General features: G+C 38.0%; 2 protein-coding genes across 2 annotated transcripts; one reads left to right on the top strand and one right to left on the bottom strand.

Moving 5' to 3' along the window:
- Positions 1-938: 938 nt before the first annotated feature.
- LOC121262510 (cellulose synthase-like protein D5) lies at positions 939-5,480 on the top strand. The gene is given in 4 exon segments (XM_041165005.1): positions 939-2,143; positions 2,444-3,114; positions 3,117-3,247; positions 3,334-5,480. Coding segments are annotated over 4 exon segments (3,531 nt in total). The 5' UTR covers positions 939-1,190; the 3' UTR covers positions 5,110-5,480.
- Positions 5,481-12,873: 7,393 nt separating this feature from the next.
- On the bottom strand, positions 12,874-14,783 carry LOC121262511 (probable galacturonosyltransferase-like 7). Its single transcript, XM_041165006.1, has one exon. It carries the CDS (start codon positions 14,269-14,271, stop codon positions 13,168-13,170), a length of 1,104 nt encoding a protein of 367 aa, XP_041020940.1. The 5' UTR covers positions 14,272-14,783; the 3' UTR covers positions 12,874-13,167.
- Positions 14,784-21,051: the final 6,268 nt, after the last annotated feature.

The following is a 21,051-nucleotide window of genomic DNA, read 5'->3' as shown; positions in this document are numbered from 1 at the left end:
CAGCATCAGTCTATTAATTTCCATCAATATAGATTTAGGGCTTGTTTGGATAGAGAAATGATCTTATCTCATCTCATATCATATAATCATTATAATATTTTATTCAACTTTTTTAAATCTCAAAACAATAATAATATTTTATTTAACTTACTAAAACTATCTTATCTCACTATCCTAACGAGCCCTTAGGGTTCTTGAAGACTCCCAGATGGCCTAAAATGCTATTAAAAGACAATTGTCAGGCAATGAAGCAAATTAACCGTTAGTTATACCCATTAAATACATAAGTTTTTATGTTCTTTTTATAAAATTCTAGATGATATAATTAAAAGAATTTGTCATGAAAAACTCTCAAGTCATGTCTATCTCTCTCATTTTAAAATTTTAATTCTGGAAAAAAACTTTAAAAATGCATATCTCAATAGAACATATTGTATACCAAACAAAATCGTTTCTTTTTACTTTAACAAACTAAAAGGTAGTCAAGGAAAACTTAGGATTCATAAAGTCCAAGATTAAGCTGTAGATTATGGATTTAATATTCTCACCTAAAAGAGATTGGATTCGAAAATTTGAAAAATAAAAGAAGTAATATATCATAAAAACCTTTAAATTATAAAACTTTATTGTATTTCTTTTATAGATGTTAAAAAAATCTGAACTTTGTTTGGATCCAAATAATTAAATGCATGATCAGAAGCAGCAAAAGTTTGAAATCCGGGGGTGCCTTTCAAAAACATGTAAAGCCGTTTACTTTCCTAGTCGACCGTTGAAGATGGGACCCGACTGACTTCATGATAACCTAAGCTTTCCACCTAAATCGACCGTTTCAGTTCAAAAGCAACTGGAGGATTTTTCCTAATGTACGGTCCAGATCAGCCGACCGTTGAAATTCTCGCAAACCCCAAGGAAGACCATTTTCAAATCCGACCGTTGCCCCCAGTTTCTTCTTCTTCTTCTTCTTCCTCTTCCTCTTCTTCTTCCTCCTCTCTCACCCAAGTATCTCAGCTTCCTCTACTATTTACCATTTTTCATTACGAAACTCAGTTTTTTTCGTAATGGGTCTTTGAGGGTTCTCTCTTTCTCTCACCACTTTTGTCCATTGCGACTCTTCCATATTTTCTCAGTGCATTTCTATTTCTTTCTCAGGAAAGTTTTGCTTTCTTGGCCGAAATTGAGCTGCTAATAAAATGGTGAAATCGGCTTCGTCCCCTTCTTCCTCCCCGGTGACCATCACGGTCTCATCGGGAGGGAAAGGAGGAGGGATCAGAAGCATGGGCTTAACCAGTCCAGTGCCGCGAGCTTCGGTTTCAAACAGCCAGAATTCTCCACTCAGCAGCCGAGGAAACCGACGGCTTTCGAGCGGCGGAAAGTACTGTTCGATGTCGAAGGAGGAAACCACCTCCACCACGGAGGAACTGAACTCCGACTTTGTGAGTTACACCGTGCATATACCACCTACTCCGCCCATGTCAGCTTCTCAGACTAGTCTCCCCGAGGACTGTAAGAGTGCCGGAAAGCCTGAGAGGAGCTTCATCTCGGGTACTCTATTCACCGGAGGGTACAATTCGGTCACTAGAGGACATGTTATTGATTGCTCAATGGAAGGGACGGATCCAGCATTGAAATCGGGACTAATTTGTGGGATGAAGGGTTGTGATGAGAAGGCGATGCAAGGGATGACAACGAGGAGGGGTTTATGCGAATGTGGGTTTAAGATTTGCAGGGATTGTTACTTGGATTGTGTTGGAAGTGGAGGAGGGAGGTGCCCTGGGTGCAAAGACTCTTATAAGGAAGTTAGTGATGATGATGAAGACGAAGATGATGATGATGAACCCAGGTCGGAAGCAGAAGACCAAGCCTTGCCATTGCCTTCTATGGCAGAGTTTAAGCTGGATAAGCGACTTTCGGTCGTGAAATCATTTAAGGCACAACAAAACCATCCGCCAGATTTTGATCACACCCGGTGGCTCTTCGAGACGAAAGGGACGTACGGGTATGGGAATGCGCTGTGGCCTAAAGATGGGTATGGGGTTGGGTCTGGGACTAATGAGTTTGAACACCCTCCGGATTTTGGAGAGAGAAGCAGGAGGCCTTTGACAAGAAAAGTGAAGGTTTCTGCTGCCATTCTCAGTCCATATAGGTGAGCTCAACTCTGGACTCTTTTCTCATTCACTCTTTGTATGTTTTATTTGTAGAGTCCATTTTTATCTTGAAAAATGAATTTTTGTGCTAGTCGCGAATTCGAATGGTGGTTATTGTTGATCGTGTCTGACTTGGTGTAATATATCTCTCCCACTAAATTGATTTGGGACATAGTTATTTCATGTTCTTAATAATGGCTATTTCAATTATTGGTATGGTCATTTATAAGCTTGGCTAATTCAGTTAGGTTTGTGATGACCATCTAAATTTCAAAAACTGGAACTTTGTTTTTCTGCAGATTACTTATTCTGCTACGTCTTGTCGCCCTCGGTTTTTTTCTTACTTGGAGGATTCGACACCCAAATCGAGATGCAATGTGGTTGTGGGGAATGTCCACAGTTTGTGAGACTTGGTTTGCTTTTTCGTGGCTTCTAGATCAGCTCCCTAAGCTCTGCCCTGTAAACAGAGTTACTGACCTCTCTGTTCTTAAAGAGCGGTTCGAATCTCCAAACCTGCGCAACCCGAAAGGGCGGTCCGACCTTCCGGGGATTGATGTGTTTGTTTCCACGGCAGACGCAGAAAAAGAACCCCCTCTTGTCACTGCGAACACCATTCTTTCGATCCTCGCCGTTGATTATCCGGTGGAAAAGCTCGCGTGTTACTTGTCCGATGATGGTGGCTCTCTCTTGACATTTGAAGCTCTTGCCGAGACTGCCAGCTTTGCGAGAATTTGGGTTCCTTTTTGTCGGAAGCATGGGATAGAACCAAGGAATCCTGAGGCATATTTTGGGCAGAAGCGCGATTTTCTTAAGAACAAAGTACGGCTTGATTTCGTAAGGGAGAGGAGGCGGGTGAAGAGAGAGTATGATGAATTCAAAGTAAGGATCAATTCCTTACCAGAGTCTATACGACGAAGATCTGATGCTTACAATGCGCACGAAGAGCTGCGAGCAAAGAAGAAACAGATGGAAATGGGGGGAGTCTCTCTGAACCTGTTAAGTTTCCCAAGGCTACTTGGATGTCAGATGGTTCTCATTGGCCTGGAACATGGACTTCGGGAGAGATGGACCACTCAAGAGGGGATCATGCTGGTATTATTCAGGTAATTCTTCACATTTCAATTTGTAGAGGGGCTTTGCTTTTGAATTGCTCGTGATTTTCAAACACTAATATGTGGTTTCTCTGCAGGCAATGCTAGCTCCACCCAATGTAGAACCGGTTTATGGTGCAGAAGCAGATGCGGAGAATTTGATTGACACAACAGAAGTTGACATTAGATTGCCAATGCTGGCGTACGTGTCTCGAGAGAAGAGGCCAGGCTATGATCACAACAAGAAAGCTGGAGCCATGAATGCACTTGTGCGAACCAGTGCAATCATGTCAAATGGCCCATTCATTCTTAATCTCGACTGTGATCACTACATATACAACTCCTTGGCTCTTAGGGAAGGAATGTGCTTTATGCTGGACAGGGGCGGTGACAGGATCTGTTATGTTCAATTCCCACAAAGGTTTGAGGGTATTGATCCGAATGACCGGTATGCAAATCATAATACGGTTTTCTTTGATGTGAGTATGAGAGCTCTGGATGGGCTACAGGGTCCAATGTATGTAGGGACAGGCTGCATTTTCAGAAGAACTGCACTCTATGGGTTTAGTCCTCCCAGAACCACAGAACACCATGGATGGTTTGGTAGGAGAAAAATTAAGTTGTTTCTGAGAAGATCAAAGGTGGGAAAGAAGGAAGAGAATGAAGAGGTAATTTTGCCAATCAATGATGATCATAATGATGATGATGCAGATATCGAGTCCTTGCTTCTTCCGAGGAGGTTTGGCAACTCTAATTCTCTGACTGCTTCTATCCCAGTAGCAGAATACCAAGGAAGGTTGCTTCAAGATTTACAAGGAAATGGTTACCGAGGCAGACCTGCTGGTTCTCTTGCCGTTCCTCGTGAGCCTTTAGATGCTGCAACTGTGGCAGAGGCGATAAGTGTTATTTCTTGCTTCTATGAGGATAAAACTGAGTGGGGCAAAAGAGTAGGATGGATATACGGTTCTGTAACAGAAGATGTGGTAACTGGTTATAGAATGCACAACAGAGGGTGGAGATCAATATATTGTGTCACGAAAAGGGATGCATTCCGAGGGACTGCTCCAATTAATCTGACAGACAGGCTTCACCAAGTACTTCGATGGGCAACAGGATCCGTTGAGATTTTCTTCTCTAGGAACAATGCACTGTTTGCAAGCTGCCGAATGAAATTCTTGCAGAGGGTTGCATATTTCAATGTGGGAATGTACCCTTTCACATCTTTGTTTCTCATAGTCTATTGCTTTTTGCCTGCAGCTTCTCTCTTTTCTGGGCAGTTCATAGTCCAATCCCTCAGTGTGACCTTCCTGGTGTTCTTGTTGGCCATCACCATCACCTTGTGCATGCTTGCAATTCTTGAAATTAAATGGTCAGGTATTAATCTCCATGATTGGTGGCGAAATGAACAGTTTTGGTTGATCGGTGGAACTAGTGCCCATCCTGCTGCTGTGATACAAGGATTACTGAAGGTTATAGCAGGAGTTGACATCTCTTTTACATTGACCTCTAAGTCTGGCACTCCAGATGATGGAGATGATGAATTTGCAGATCTGTATGAGGTTAAATGGAGCTTCTTAATGATTCCTCCAATCACAATCATTATGGTGAACATGATTGCAATCGCTGTTGGAGTAGCAAGGACAATGTACAGCCTGTTCCCTCAGTGGAGCAAGCTCCTCGGAGGGGTGTTCTTCAGCTTCTGGGTGTTGTGCCATCTCTACCCATTTGCCAAGGGGTTGATGGGAAGGAGGGGAAAGGTTCCGACCATTGTCTTTGTCTGGTCAGGATTGGTCTCAATCATTCTTTCCTTGCTTTGGGTGTATATTAGCCCTCCTTCTGGAAAGCAAGATTACATGAAGTTCCAGTTCCCTTGAATGTCCTGAGCAGCTGTAAATGCAGGCAGCCACAGGCAACAGAAATGAAGTTCCTCAGCTTCATATTGTAGTTACGTTTTGTTATTTTCAGCTTCATTCACATTGAATTTACTTGGCTTGTACTCTGAACTACATATTTCTGATTGGACCAAGCATGACACCCCATGCTCGGATATGTTGCACTACTAGTATACTCGATTGTTCTTACTTTTCTGGTCTGCATTGAACAGAAATGAAGTTCCTGAGCTTCATGTTGTAGTTACTCGTTTTGTTATTTTCTGCTTCATTCATACTGAATGTACTTTGGCTTGTAATCTGACATTTTTTTCTTACTCTTTTATAGTTTGGAATGTACTACGTTTTTACCATTTCATACTTTGAAGGATTTATGTTCTTTTATTCGGCAAAAAAGAAAAGGATTTTTAAGAGTTGCTGGTTGCTCTTTGTCCCGGTCCTTTGTTTTGTTGATGCAGCTAATTTTTGCATGTGATTTGGGTGGTTCTATGATTTTTAAGAGTTTTCGTTGGTTTTGGTTTTCTGGGATGAATCCAAATGGCATAACAAGGACACACATTAAGGCGATAAGATTCTTCTGCATGCTTCGTGACAAAAGCATTATTGGTCCTTATTATCTCAGAAAGTTCGAAAAAATAGGCAATATCAACGCTGTCTGCATTTACATGGGCACCTTTCGCTCAGTATGGATTCAGCCATTGTAACCCGGATCTCGCTTCGCTCAATTTAGCATGTGTTGCACACAACATCTGTCACTATGTCCGTATTCATTCCCACAAAATTATTAGATCCACAGACTAAGTCCTGCTGAAAATTGAGTTCATGTATAACCTAAAAGTGATTATTTATCTTTTTCTCATCAATTTAAGCATTTGGAAAGTGATGATTTAATAATATGAACTCTGACTCTATCCTGTACCTCTATTTAGTTATGTTCCGTGTGTTTACTCCACCTACTAAGTGTAAGCCCTTAACATTTAAGTATATATGTAAAAGAAAAAATCTACTTATAAGCCGATGTGAATAACACACGCCTAATAAAATGTCCGCATGTCATGATTTGATTTGGAAGAGAAATTTTGAAATTTGAATCTTACAAATCAAATCTTATTATTTAAATGATGTGGACGATGTGTTTTACACACCGGTTTAAGAATATAATAGCTCTATATGAATAGCCTCTTAGTCTTCGACTATCATCGTTAGGTGAATTTTCTTAAAAATTATATCTTCGCTTTCAACAAAGGAATATCATGTGTACTATAGAAATTAGAAAGCCTGGGGTCCCAAAAATCCCAAAACCAAGACTTCAAAAAAAGTGAGAATGTAAAAATCTAGATGTTCATATTTACAAACATCAATCAAGTATTATAGATTGTGTACAGGTTAGAAAACTATATGAAACAAAATGTATCTAATGAGGCAAGTACATGTAATCCATCCTAACTTCATCTAATGCAGCCTTAGGAAGCTCTCGGAAGCTAAGAAATAAGTTCATGAAATACTTGCCCTATTTTACCTGCATCATACACCACACACCATTTTTATTATTTTTTTAATTTTTTTCTTATCAAATATGTGGTGTATGAATGATGAGTAAAGGAATTCAATTGTTTTAAGAAAAATAAAATAAAAAAAAATTAAAAAAAAAAAAAAAATTGCGTGGTGTATGAAACTTATGAATAACAATGCTCTTTTACCCTATTTTAACCAAAGCATCAACCACGAGTTATTTTCTCTATATGAGTGTTGAAGAGAAAATGGGAAAACTTGCTGGAATGATATTGTCATCCCATATGCCATAGTACACTGCCAGGAAGGACAAATAGAATTTGTCAACCAATGTACAAAAATTAGGAATTGTAATATATGATACGACCCGTGAGTCCGACAAGAAACAAGCGGGTTTGGATTTGAGATAAATGAGTTTAGATCAAAACAAGTTGACTCATATAGTTTAATACTCATGATTTGACATGACACGAACATGACTCGCGCACACTAATTGTCATCCCTAATAAGAACTACGAAACTATTCCAAAAATACTCCCAATAAACCAAATTGTAAGTAGTATAAAAATCCCTGTCTAAAAGTCATTAGTTATGCATACGCGTTAATGTCATCTCCCAAATGAAAGAGAGAGCAAAAACCAAATTGTTCTAATAATGCCTCCACACCCTGTCTTCCTAGGCCTATTAGACCCATCTAATTTAAGCATCCCAGAAGATGGGTGCGGCCTACTGAGTAAAATAAGCCTTTAAACCATCACTTGTTTTGGATTTAAATCCAAAGTTTGCAAGGATAGATTTGCATCAAAAGGTAAAACCTTGGATGGTTTTATCAACATATTCAACTCAGATATCCATCGACAGGCCTTGTGAATAACTACAGCAACTGTTGTTTCCTTTCCATTATGATAATGATCAGTTCTGGCTATCCAAACCTCTCACGAAATGAGCATAGGAGTGATAGATGGTAGAATTTACAGGTTAATAGTTTGATAAGATTAGAATTCAGTAGTCTAAGGGCATATGAAATAATGGTTAGAACTTTAATCATTGGTCTATATGATTAGGGGTGTAATCGGTCCAGTCAGGGTCCAAGGGGGTCACGGACCGAAAATTTTGGTTCATCATTTTTGCCATACCGAACCATTAGTTATTGGTCTAATCAGTCTGATTTGGTCCATGAACAATTTTTCCTCCTTCTTTTTTTTTTTTTTTTTTTACAGAAAAATTAATATAAAAATTAATTAAATTAGTAAAATTAAAAATTAAGTGATCTTTTTAACATTTTATATATGGTTAATGAATATTAAATAAGTTCATTGCATATATGGTCAATGGTGATCACTTGAATAAAAATTACATAATTAACTTATACAACAACTATATAAAATAATATATTAGATCTATATAAAATATTTGAAAATATACACATTCAGTCAATCTTGGTCTAGTTCGATCCAAAAAAAAAAACACACCTCGAGAACGACCAATAAGACTATTGGTTTGGTCCAAACCGAACCATTCGGTCCGGTTGATTTTTCCGATCCAGACCGATAGTCTTACAGCCTTATACATTATAGAATATCTTAAAATTTTAATTAAATTAGTATCTACTACTTAGGTGTCTAAATAACCCATAACAACTAACTCGAAATCCCGAAAAAACATCTAATATATTGATAAATCCTAAAACAATTCCCCTTCCCCATCTTACTCAGTTACATGGCTTGATTGAATACTACTCCAAGGTATAAATGATCTTCCTATATTATGGGTCTAACTATTATTCTAGCCTCCTGTGAAATTACCACTTGTCCCGAAATCTTAAATTGATATGAAGAGATAGATTTAATTATTTATATTTGTCTCAACACTCCACTCCATCTCAATACGTAAAATATTTAATTAAATAGTTAAAATGTACAGTCAGATTTCGAATTTAGGACTTTTACTCTGATACCATGTAAGATCTCTACTTATCTAAAAACTGCACTTATTGAAAAGGAGTTTAGCTCACACGTAAGGAGGAGTATTAAAACATATATAAATGATTAAATCTACCACTTTCTATTAGTTTAAATTTTTTAGATAAGTAGTGATTTCGCACCTCCTTTTGTATTATTCAGAAGTAGTCATTATAGCGTCCCAAGGACCATGGCCCACAAGTTTGGTATACATTTCCTAGCACTCCAACTCTGAAAGTATCGATCTTATGCCAATATCCTTGCTTTGGCTAGTAGAATGAAGAATTTAAGGGCTGACCAAAAACAAAAATTTGGGGTTCGCAAAGTTGCACCTAATATCTCAACTCTTTAGTATCTTAACTCAGCTAGCTACCTCTCATTGAATTGGTACTCCGGAGCTGTTACAGTTGATGAATACATGTACAGTACTCTAGTGCAGCCAAATGCCGCCTTTGGCTTCATAGCCATCATGCGCATCCTAATTAAGGTTTAGAAAACTCGTGTGATAGCAAGAACAAAACTTTGGTTTTGAGGGCGTTGAATCGCTTCTTTTAACATGATATTTGCCCTTGCTCATTCAAAGTTTCCTACCATCTTTCAGGTAAATCATCCCCAAGATACAACCAAAGCCCGTGAATTTTATAGATTGTAATTCTCAAGAATTCTCAGGAATTTCATATTAGAACCCAAAAACTGAAAAAAATAAATAAATAAATGCATATATCTTTGGGGTGAATCTACAATTTAAGGGATACATATATAAAGTGTTTCAAACCATCCTGAATTACTTGTGATAAGACGTGTTTTGTAGCCACTAGCTCCGAATCCCGTCGAGAACCTACAAAGGAATAAAAGAGGGTGGTCGAGTGTGTAGCCAAGAGAAAAAGAGCTAAGAAGTTGATGATAGTGATTAACATTTTTCCCTTAGCAGCTTTATGCTGCTTATACCCCTCACGTTGGGGTCTTGTCCGCTCAAATTTTCATACTGTCACATTTAATGTGGCAGCCTTTTGCCAGTAACAGGATTTTCTGCTGGGATTTCATATTTGTACCCCATGCTAGTGCATTTAATGCGGTGTGGCTTTTTATATATTAGGAGAGTGTAGATGCTTGTTTTGGCCTGGACCTCCCCCACGATGGTGAGCCGGACTTGGTAATGCCCGACCCCCAAGTCTCAACACTCCGATGACATAGGCCCAGCCCAAGAAGGTGGAGGAGTGGGGAATATTGAATATTCCCTTCCAACTTGAGCTGTTTCAGACCATCCATTAAAGCCATTGACAAAAAACTGAGCCACTAAATTACTTGCTGTAATTTAAACCACCGTAGTTCCATTGTTATGCAACCGTCAGGATGTATTTTCAGAATCTATTAGGTATTTTTTCAGGTATATCTGGTCAGAGTGATCATATGAGTTTTTTAGGTACAAAAACGTACGTCCCAGTCCCACGCCAAAATGGCAAGCATGCCCTATGATTTAGAGGTTTGATAACCTTGTATATGTAGGACTAGGTCTCCCTAATAAGTTCAAAAGGGATACTTGTATTTTGGGAAACGATTTATGGTGGTGGGCCAAAAGAACTGCTAATGGTCCCTCCACCCAAGATTTTAATTAAATGGCTGTTTCTAGCTGTAGAGGTTTCCAATGGCCTGATCAGCCTTTTGGCCTACCTGTGAGTGTGTTGCGTGCTTCTTTTTCTTTCTTTCTTTTGTTCCTATCTTTACATACTACAACGACTTGTAGATGTTTTTAGACCCATAAAAGCTTAAATGGGGATGGGATATCAGCATCTCTACAAAGAGCCCACCTTGAGTTGTCTTCAACTTTTCTCGGGTTAACTAATCATATGATTCAAGATCAGAGATTGGATGCTAGGTGAAAAAGATCTTACAATACTAGAACTACTCGTATACTAATATGGCTAAATGTGATACAAAATTAGAACGGATCACACACCGGCCACGTGGTTAGATGTGATACATTAAATTTATTTTATGGTAAAAATAAATTTTTACAATCTGATACATCCATACAAATCAGATCGTTGTGACTTTCAATTCACAAAAAGATCTGATTCTCCCTTTTCTACGCAGCTGGAGACGTACCATCGGCTATCTTCAAATTAAATAACTTTTTCATCATATGTATCTTGTTATTTGCTAACGGCTTTTCATATATACCTGATAAAGCCGCTATGAGATCCGCAATCGTCTTCTCCTTGATGACGTTGTGTGCAACAGATCTCGACAAGGTTAGACGAATAACCCCCAGAACCTGTCGATTCAACAGGGTCCAATCAGCAACTGACATGCTGTCCGGCTTCTTCTCCAACAATGGAAGATGAAGTTTATTCCCATAGAGGTAATCCTCTATTTGCATCCTTCAATACCCATAATCCGTGCCATCAAACCTCTCGATCCCCGATACCTTCACTTCTTCTCCAGCCATCGTTTTTTCTCAGACCCTAACCTTGGCTCTTGATACCAATTGTTATGAAAAACGATGACAACACCTCAGGCATTCCATATCCTTGATGTCCAAATTAACTTTGTGTTTTGGTCGAGGGCCAGGCTCCTTAATAGCATATATAGGCAATATATGGCACGCATAGATAGAATAATTGGAGAACATGTATTCTAGTCAGTGTGGACCAACCGATGACAAGGGCGGAGGGGTTACGCGTCTACACCAGATAAGAGTCGTTTTGCTCTCTTTCTTTTACCTTCATCTTGTTACCATGCAGATAGAGTTCTTTCAAACAATATATATTGAGGCACGTACGAGTCAATTCCATCCACGTGAATAACCTACTCTCTCTCCTACCCAAAAATAGAATTATAATGTTACATACAATCGTGTAATACGCAAACGTCATGTAATCACTTTAAAAAATATTGAGATTTATTATTAAAAAATTAATTTTTTTAATATGAGTTTCATATTTATTTATTTACGTGCGCACTCACGAATACAAGTATCATTTTCATATACATAATTGGAGAAGAGAAAAGCATCTTAATCTTCTCTCCTTTTTCTCTGTCTATCTCTCATGCATAAAGCCAATCGTTCAATGCACAAACCGATTAATCTGGTGTTTGCACTATGTAAGCAAAGTGGTTGCTCTGTGTATGTCAGTCGGCCTCGTGCTCGAATGCACCAATTAAATGCCCACCTCTCGCTTCTGCAACCATCTTACCCAAACTCAAAATGATTTAAAAGAACAAAAAGATTGCATTAGGAGAATAATTAACATAATATTATTATTGTGGACAGCTTTGCTGTCGATGTCACACTGATATTTTTCAGAGACTGTTGCCAAGTCCCAATCATCTTTCTTATTTAAATGCAACAAACAAATAAACAAAGGGTATAAAACTCTAAACTTGGGAAAAGGCAAACAAAGACCAACAAAACATATTTTAGCAATCTAATGATAGAGCATACTGACCACATGTTAAACCCTGATTATGCCACACTCCCAGGCCACAGTCCACGTGTGCGCGCTGCTAGGGTAAAAGGAATCCATTTCATTCTAATCTGGACACTTGCTACGCAAAAATGTCATCTGGGTCCCAAATCCAATTAGTTTTTGTTTTGTTCAACTCCCTATATACTTTTTATCAACCATTATTTGCTAATCTTATTAGTATGTATTATCAATCATTTTATGCTCCCTAAAAATAGAATTAATAAGATAGATATAGATCCCAAAAAACTACCCAAAATAAATTAATTAATTTTAAAAAAAAAAAAAAAAAAAATTGAGAGAATAAGGGATTGCCTGCAGAGTGCGCAAAGGGACATAGCCGGGTCTAGGAGAGTAGCTCACAACTCCCAATTATTCCGCCCCGCTGCTGCCGAAGCGAACGTCTTAAAGCCTTTTTTTTTTTTTAGTTAGATTCTTCCCAATCGCCTCAATTTAGCATATCCTCATGCCGCCACCCAAGAGCTCGCTCCATAGACATCCACGTTGTTACGGAAATGGACAAAATCATGTTTTCTTCTTTGCCAAACAAAATTAAAGTGTCTAAGAACACACTAAAAATTTGGCCATCGTAGTGTTCAAGTAATGAATTTCAAGGAAAAAGAGGACAGTCTGTGTTAGTTCTCTTTCCGATTCCTAAGAGTAAATTTAATGGCGCAAGTTAGTCCTTTTATGTCAGCCTCCATTGCAGGACAGCTTTTCATTGAGTTCTTTGTTTGGACTATGACCAGAGAATGCTACAAATCTAAACACACACTCTAAACAGAGTCTGGACATTATGCAATACCAAATTGAATAACCCTTCTTTTTTCTTTCTTATTTCCAGAGGAAGGAGTAATAGAATAGAATAGAATAGAATAGAATACAAATCGCCTGAGAAGTAAGTTACTAATGAAAATGAAAGAAAAATCAAAATAACAGACCAGAAGAAGGAGAAGAAGAAAATTCTAGGTTGCAGAGGTGATGGAGAAATAGGAAGGAGAGAGAACACAGTATAATGAAGAGAAAATTAAACAAAAAACAGTCCGGGAGTGAATTTACCGGCGAGCACCCACCCCGCGAATGTCGTGGGGGGTGGTAAATTTTCAGTGGGAGAGTCCGTACAAGTCGTAGGGTACCCAAAGAGCGTCGAGTGGGCACGGTCGCTTGGAGTCCAGCCTGAGCCATGGCTTGCCGCTACCAGACCAATGCAGCAGGCTAACCGGACCGGGGTGGAGGTCACGACAGCTGCCCCTGATGTTGTCGCCACCTAAGCCGTGCTGGTTCCACCGGTGCTCTATGGGCGCCACGTGTCCCGCGAATACCAGCAGGAACGGCGGTAGGGATCCGAGCTCGTAAATCCGGTGGCTCTTCTGGATCTCCATCCACCTCTCGATCCGCCCCGTGTACCCGACCCGTCTCCACTTGGCCAGATCTATTACCATCACCCCGGAGTTGAAATAGCACGGCTTCCGGCCCTCGAAAACGCCGGAAAATCGCTGGTCCAACCAGAACCCCGCCGTGAAGTACTTAGTGAAGTTGGCGTGGCAGTACTCCGGGGCTCCGATGGTTCTAGAACCCAAGTTCGTAGTCCACAGCTTGGAGATGTCGTCGACCACGACTAGGTCAGAGTCCAAGTATATCACTCTCCGCACGCAGGGCTCGAGAAGATCGGCCAAGTAATTCCTCGCGTAATTCAGCGGCTGCTCGAGCGCTTGCCTCACCGAGGTCGAAATCAGGCCCCGAACGACCTCCGGATCGAAGTAGTACACCTTGAACTTCAATTGAGGGAAAGTGGACCTCACTAAGGTTTCCAGATTCGTCTCCGAGACCAGGAAGTGGAAGAAGATACTCTCCGGGCACTGAGAGTGCTGCAGAATCGAATGGACGGCGGCGATTGAGCCCCGGAGGTACTCGACGTCAAGCGTAATCGCCACGTGTACCAAATTAGGATCGCAGACGCTGGTTTCGCCGGAAATACGCGAGATGACAGAACCGCATTCATCGGCATTGCGAAAAGCGGGGGCTTTCCGGAAAGAAAAGTGGACGAGGTAATCGGGAGGAGACACTTGAACGGGTAGACGCAGGTAGTTGTCGAGGTGGGAGGACCGGATGGCTTCGGCGGGAGGGAAGGACTGCAGGGAAGGAGAGAGGACGATCATGACCATTGCGGCGGAGAAGAAGCCAGAGAACCTCATAATCCAGAGCATCTTCAAGTTGTAAAACCCACTCCGCTTCTTCTTCTTGGACCTGAAATCGAGCCGATCAGCTAGAATCGAAGAGAGGAACGCTAAGGTTCCTTTAAGGTCCGCCAGAGCTTTGTCCAAGAAAGACGATTAATAAATGAGAAAAACGCAGAGAGAGAATGGAAAAGCTCTTCGATTCGAAGTTTGCTCCTTTTTCTATCAATCGAAGTAAGGTTGCCGTGGGAACGAAGCCACCACCACGGAGGAGAGATAAAGCAGAAGTGGAGAAGAAAAATCCTCCATGAACCGAACCAGGGCGCAGGATAATTGCCCTCTTCTACAATGCACCGCCAGAGCTCTTTTAATCCCCTCCTCTTCTTCCTCCCTCACACCATCTCTCAGCTTCCCAAAAGATGGACGAGAGAAGGCAGCAGTACAAGTAGAGAGAGAAGCGCAGGGAGCTAGATGGAGAGCGAACGAGCATTTCTTTTCCAGCTTTGCCTTGCGTTTTCCACCGTAGAAATCCACGGTCCAACCCCAAAATTGAAATAAATAAATATTCAAGGATAACTCTTATAAATATATATATATATATATATAAAGAAATTATAGGTAAAAGTTTTACTCAAGACACTTTCACCTAATTAATATATAATTTTTTATTTTTTCTCTTCTAACTTAATATTTTAATATGCATTTTTTTTTATAAGAAATAAACTTCATTCATTCATGAAAGCAAAATTACAGTTATGACCTGAGGAAAAATCTCATATTACAAGCCAATTACTCATCTTCACCAGTACACAAATTCTTTTGTGACTTATATAGTCTTAACTTCTATAACTCTCTACAGATAAACCATCTGAGAGATCACACTCTGCCTAAAACAGAGATTTCAAACCTCACCTCTATAGGAGGAGATGACTTTCACTCTATGGACAAAAAGTCCAAAAAATTATTTCTTTTTTATTTTTACCTAAACAAAAGGAAATAATAATAAAAATTAAGATAGGTGTGAAAATGACGGATTACAACTGTAGATCTGAATTTTTAGCTTGAAGGAAAGCAAAATACAAGAAATGAAGAGACTATGGTAGCACTTGAGAGACATGCTCCACGCTAGGAGTGTGGCGGCCGGTTGAGTCTAAAGAAATCGAAGTCCCTGATCCTAGAAACGTCACGCATGGTGGCAGTAGAAGCTTCCTGGTGCGATAGCACGTGGATTTCATGCGCTTCTATGACCCACGCATGTGAGTCACGCGCCGCTCTGAAAGATCAATAGCCTGGGAATCCTGCAGAGGGGCGCGTGGTGGTCGTTGGGCTTCGAAAAACAACAGATCGGCATTTCACCATATTTTGGACAAAAAAATAAACAAAACTGAAAAATAAAGAACTACACAGTCTCTAGTCTAACCAGATAAGAGGAGGGAGGGAGGAGCCGAAGCACCCCCCCTCTCCCTCTCCATTGGGATTTTGTTGGGACGGCTATTTGAAGAGAAAAGGGAGAGTCAACTTTCTGCTCCAGAAACACCTTAAATATGCATGTTTAAATAGAAATATAAAAATTACAAATTACATATTAATTAGATAAATGTGTATAATGTAAAATTTCCTTAAAGCATTTCTCATAAATATATACTTTTTTCTAAATAGTTTATATTTTGGTTAAACTATTCATGTAGTTTATATTTTACTAAACAGTTTATAACCATTCGTGTAGTTTTTTATTCAAATTTTTTAATAAAGGTTTGTCCATCCCTAGTTATGTCATGTACCATATATGCCATGTCAACACAAATCTATTATGGACATATGTCAACATATATGTTATCTACATTATTGCTTAAAAAGTAGATATAAACGTTAAAACAGGAAGAAAAAGTAATTATCAATTAAAAAAAAAGAAAAAGTGGCTAGCGGCGGCGCGATGCACCACCCCAAGTTTGGCGCTGAAGTGACGCAACCGCCCGTGGGTCTTGGCAGGGCAATTGCACGCCACTTAAAGGCCAAACCTTGGGCTGTTGCATAGCCACTCCTCAGACCATCTCAAACAGCACCTTTAACTTATAAAAAATGTTTTAATTATAAATAGATTTTATAAAAATAAATTTATAAATCAATATAATTATTGTGATACGTCAAATTATAAAATTATTTTTATTATAAAATAGATCTAATGTTATATAATCTACCCAAATCTCTATCCCCACTTAATGGATTATGACGTTATCCACAGAAATTAGGACTAAAATCTTGGATATCTATTTTATGATTAGTGAGTTTTCTTTATTATTGTACCCAAAAAATAATTGATAGATCAATTATAAGGTGAAGTTTATATAAGTACTGCCAATATGTACAAATTATCCAAAACAATCTTCACCCAAGAATCTAAACTCCACCATCTCACTTTATTTTATATATATATATATATATATATATGTGTGTATATATATATATATATAGTATGAGAAATACTTTAGTCACAAAAATATTACATAAAATTAATCTCATAAATTAATGTAACTTGATGTTATTCATTAGATTGTAAAATTATTTTTATTATAAAATAGATTAACAGATTACTATTAATCTTTTATTATTTTTATTCTTTTGTAATTCTTTTATGACTAGTTCACTTCTCATATAGCATTAATCATGGAAGTACTATGTAATACTTCCAAGGATTAATATGCTTGGATGGATAAAAAGCAGATTTTTCTTCGTTAATACTATGACCCGACCATCTTTGATAAAAATCCAATGTCTCAATGAGCCTCTTCACCAACCTTCTACCAATATTCACAAAAATTAAAATGGCATATGCATATAGTAAATGGGAAATCAAAGAGGTCCTCTGTCAATGGTATTTTGCTTGGTCTTATCCCCCGCTTGATAACGTGGAGGTTATGGACAAGGAGGTGCAGAGCATGTATGGAAGGGGTGCATGATCCAGCTAAGTCTGTTTGGTGGTCGGTAAAATTCTAGATGCATACAATTGCAGGTGATTTGGCGGCATCTGGTTCATTTTCTTTGCATGATGAACTAGTCCTACGCAACCTAGGTGTGCCTCAGCCAGCAAAATTATTCTGTCGAAATAGTTTGGTGGCTTGGACAAGACCTCCTACTGGCTGGTTTAAATTAAACTGTGATGAGAGTTGCTGTGATAATCCAAGGAGCAGCGGAGGTGTGAGAGTGATAAGTGATCATTTTGGCAGGGTCCAGGGGGCTTTCTCCGCTCACTTTAGATATGGTACTAATAATGAAGCTGGGTTAAGAGCCATTTGAGAATGTGTGGTTTTGTGTAAACAACTTAATTTTTTTAATGTGATCATTGGGAGTGATTCTAAATTGGTGGTGGACTAGCTCATTCATGGACGTTGTTTGATTCGGTACTTGTGGATTTTTGGAAAGATTTATTTAAGGAGTTTGACGGGGTTAATTACATGGTGGGTCATCAATTTTGTGAAGGAAACCAAGCGGTGCATTTCTTGCAAAACAAGGTGAGGAAGGGAGGTCTATTTGTTATGAAGGCGATCGGAATTTACCAAGATTGTTGAGGGGAATTGTTCGGATAGATAAGTCGGGACTACAAAATTTTTGACCATAGATATTTATGGTTGGTTTATTGTTTTAGGCTCTTTGGTTTATTGGTTGGTTTTGTAATATTGGTATTGCTCCGCCTTAAGCGAGAACTTTTAATAAATTAAGAGGATATTTTCTTGTTTCAAAAAAAAAAAAAAAAAAAACTTCCAAAAGATGAAACTCTTTGAGAAAAATATAATAAATTTGTAATTATTATTCAAAAGCACGTTGAGCCTTAAAAACATGGAATGGTAAATAATGCACACACATCTCTTGTGAACTTATTTTGATTTTAATTCTAATGTGGAAAAAAGATATATATATATATATACATATATATATGTATAATTTAAACAAAACAACGAGTGTGCTTATGACTTTTTTATTTTGTAGTGGGTGTGTGATTGTGATTTTGGTGGGTTTTTCCGTGCTATTAATTTTATTGAATATTGTGAAAATGTCTAGAGATTAATATATGCAGCAACTAATCTGATTGGTTAAAAACTTAAAATGGCATTTTCTCCTTGGCTTTGTCTATTTGATTGATTATAGAAGCTGAGCTATTATTAGCAAACAATAGTTTGGAGCTTAGTAGAGTGGTTAATATTTAGAAAAATTCTTCTTTTCAACTACTATTCACCAATCAATACCTCACGCCTTATAAAAAATCCTCATACTTTATGAAAAATACCCCCACACCTCATAAAAAAACTATAGATGTGGAGTGTGAGATTAAATAATAACTGATGCATAATAAATTCTGAATATTTATCTCTTAAACTTGGAATGAAATATCCTTACAAACTAACTAATTCTACACTTTTACCTTTTATAAGCAAAATAAAAAAAAATAATAATTCATTTTTAAATTAATCCATTTTTAAAACCATTTGTTACATAATTATACCAACACATGACCCACTTGCCTTTTATAAACAACTGAAGATTTTTGTCGATTTGCATTTTATGTGTGGTTTACAAAATGCAAGAGAGATTAATTACCAATTTTCCATGTGGTTTACAACATTTTTATGTATCCAATTTAGCTGTACAGTTACCGTATTTTAGGATAAATTAGCATGACAAGACATAGCCCTGACCATTTCCAGCCTTTTTGTTTCTTGTTTATTCTCTAATAATGTTACATCAGTTTTAAGGTGCCTATGTACGCACTCTTTTATAAAATAAAATTAAAATTCAGATTTAAAAATAAATTTTTTGAAATGAGTACTATTTTTTATTTATTTTTTTAAAACAAGTAATGTTTAATACAGTGTTATAGTGTATAAATTTTGTGGATTTTTTTTTTTTTATAAAAATGAGGTTTACTATTAAAAATTAATTTTTTTTATATAAATTTAATATTTAATTATTTTTATCAGAGAGAATGCATATAGCTTATATATTTAAGATTGTAAATATAATTTTTCCTTTTAAAGAATTATACTCACGCTGTACAAATCCTTTCCAATTCTTTTTATAACCTTGAATGCGAACTATAATAGACACTAAAACACTACATATTGGGTTGATAAAAGTAATAAACATTAAACGCTCGTTTGTTTTTATAAACTATCTCATTTTCATATCTTATAATCATTATAATTTTTTTTAAATTTATACGTAAAATACAATAAACAACTCAAAATTTTTAAATTCTAAAATAAAAATTATATTATAACAATATTTTATTTAACATTATTCTCATCTTATATGTGTATACTGTAAGAATGCACAGCGGAAAAGTACCTCAAGCTCAGTTTAAAGAATTGTTCCACAAGTTTTTCCAGATTGATAAACGTTTCCTCTTAGTGGCGAAAGTGTACTACGTAGTATGGAACTAGAGTAACACTTAACAAATCCACAGCTTAAGTATTTTATCAAGAGAGAACAAAAAGAGAGAGAGTCTTTTTCTACTTTTCAGATGGTGCCAAAAAACACAATTGTCCTCCTCTGCACGGCTGGCCTTAAAGGCCAGCCTTCAATTGAATTGTGAAACGGCAGTAACGCATGACTTTAAGCCATGCATTACATGCGTTACAAGCAACTGCAGGAGGGGTCAGCCCCACGTGGGCGCCCCTCCATCTAACATCTTCCACTCGCACACAGTGGGCATGACCCCAGGTCAGCATCTCTCTAATGTTCTCAATCTTGTTCATACAAATAAATAGGCCGTGCGACCACCAAGCACATCTGTAGAAAGGAGGGAGTACATACACCAAATCTCTCCCAGAGAAGACCAACATAGTAACATCCCTAAAGTGTCTGGTCATGTCCTAGACTTATTCGATCGCATCAAGATCAAGCATTTTCGAACCCTCTTGAGTTTAAAAAAACTCAGAACAATGCTTGACTACCTCCAAATATTTCAATGTGTTTACAACCTTTAGTCGCTACCAAGATGTAACGTCATTTGTATGACGTCAGCAAACACTATCGAAGATACGATATCGAATAGTCTGCCCTCTACACTCATATCACTCAATTTTGGTCAAACTGCTTTCCCAACAATACTTCTTTAGACCGTATCAATTATGGTTATAGACATCATGCCAAAGTAGCAAACATCACAACCTCCATCTCGTGACATAGTCAAAAGTAAATGACATTTTTTAATAAATGAGACTCACACAGTGAGAAAGAAGGAAACATTTTACTCACTTACTCATATGGTCGTATAAGCACATATAGTATGAAACACATATTACGGTGGATTTCTCTTTCTTAAAGAGCATATGTCTATATCAACACCGTACAGATCTTAGTCTAGCCGCTCCTTAAGCGTCTAATCTGAATTCCTCTATTTGCACGTCTCCAAGGCGTCAAAGAGGAACTCGCATCTGGCTTACTACAGGCTACATGGATGGTGGGGTAACCCATGCATAGTCCTATCAATGAACCTCATCTTAGCTCCCACTAAGGCGACATAACTTTGTATCAACCAACTTATTCCTTTGGACAAGTACCTAGGGACACAATGTCTCATCTCTACTCACTACTTAAGCGCTAGAGGCGATCGCTCGTGTGAGTAAGCCGATCTAAGCCTGTTGACATATCTTGTGTGTGTGTATTAAAAACAATATGATAAAGATAAAAACTGAATCATATTGTATTAATATCCCAAAGGAAATGTTACATCTTTATGTCATTTGAAACACAAATTACATTTATAGTCTACGCAGTCCTAGATTCCTAACATGAGCCTCGAAGACATCTCTT

This window comes from Juglans microcarpa x Juglans regia, chromosome 4S, assembly GCF_004785595.1.
Source record: "Juglans microcarpa x Juglans regia isolate MS1-56 chromosome 4S, Jm3101_v1.0, whole genome shotgun sequence".
NCBI lineage: Eukaryota > Viridiplantae > Streptophyta > Magnoliopsida > Fagales > Juglandaceae > Juglans > Juglans microcarpa x Juglans regia.
Note: the sequence above shows the minus strand (reverse complement) of the source record. Positions and strands in the feature narration are given on the sequence as shown.

What these genes read in the sequence shown, in the direction of transcription:
- LOC121262511 (XM_041165006.1), bottom strand. Translation starts at nt 14,271, where the DNA reads ATGCTCTGGATTATGAGGTTCTCTGGCTTCTTCTCCGCCGCAATGGTC.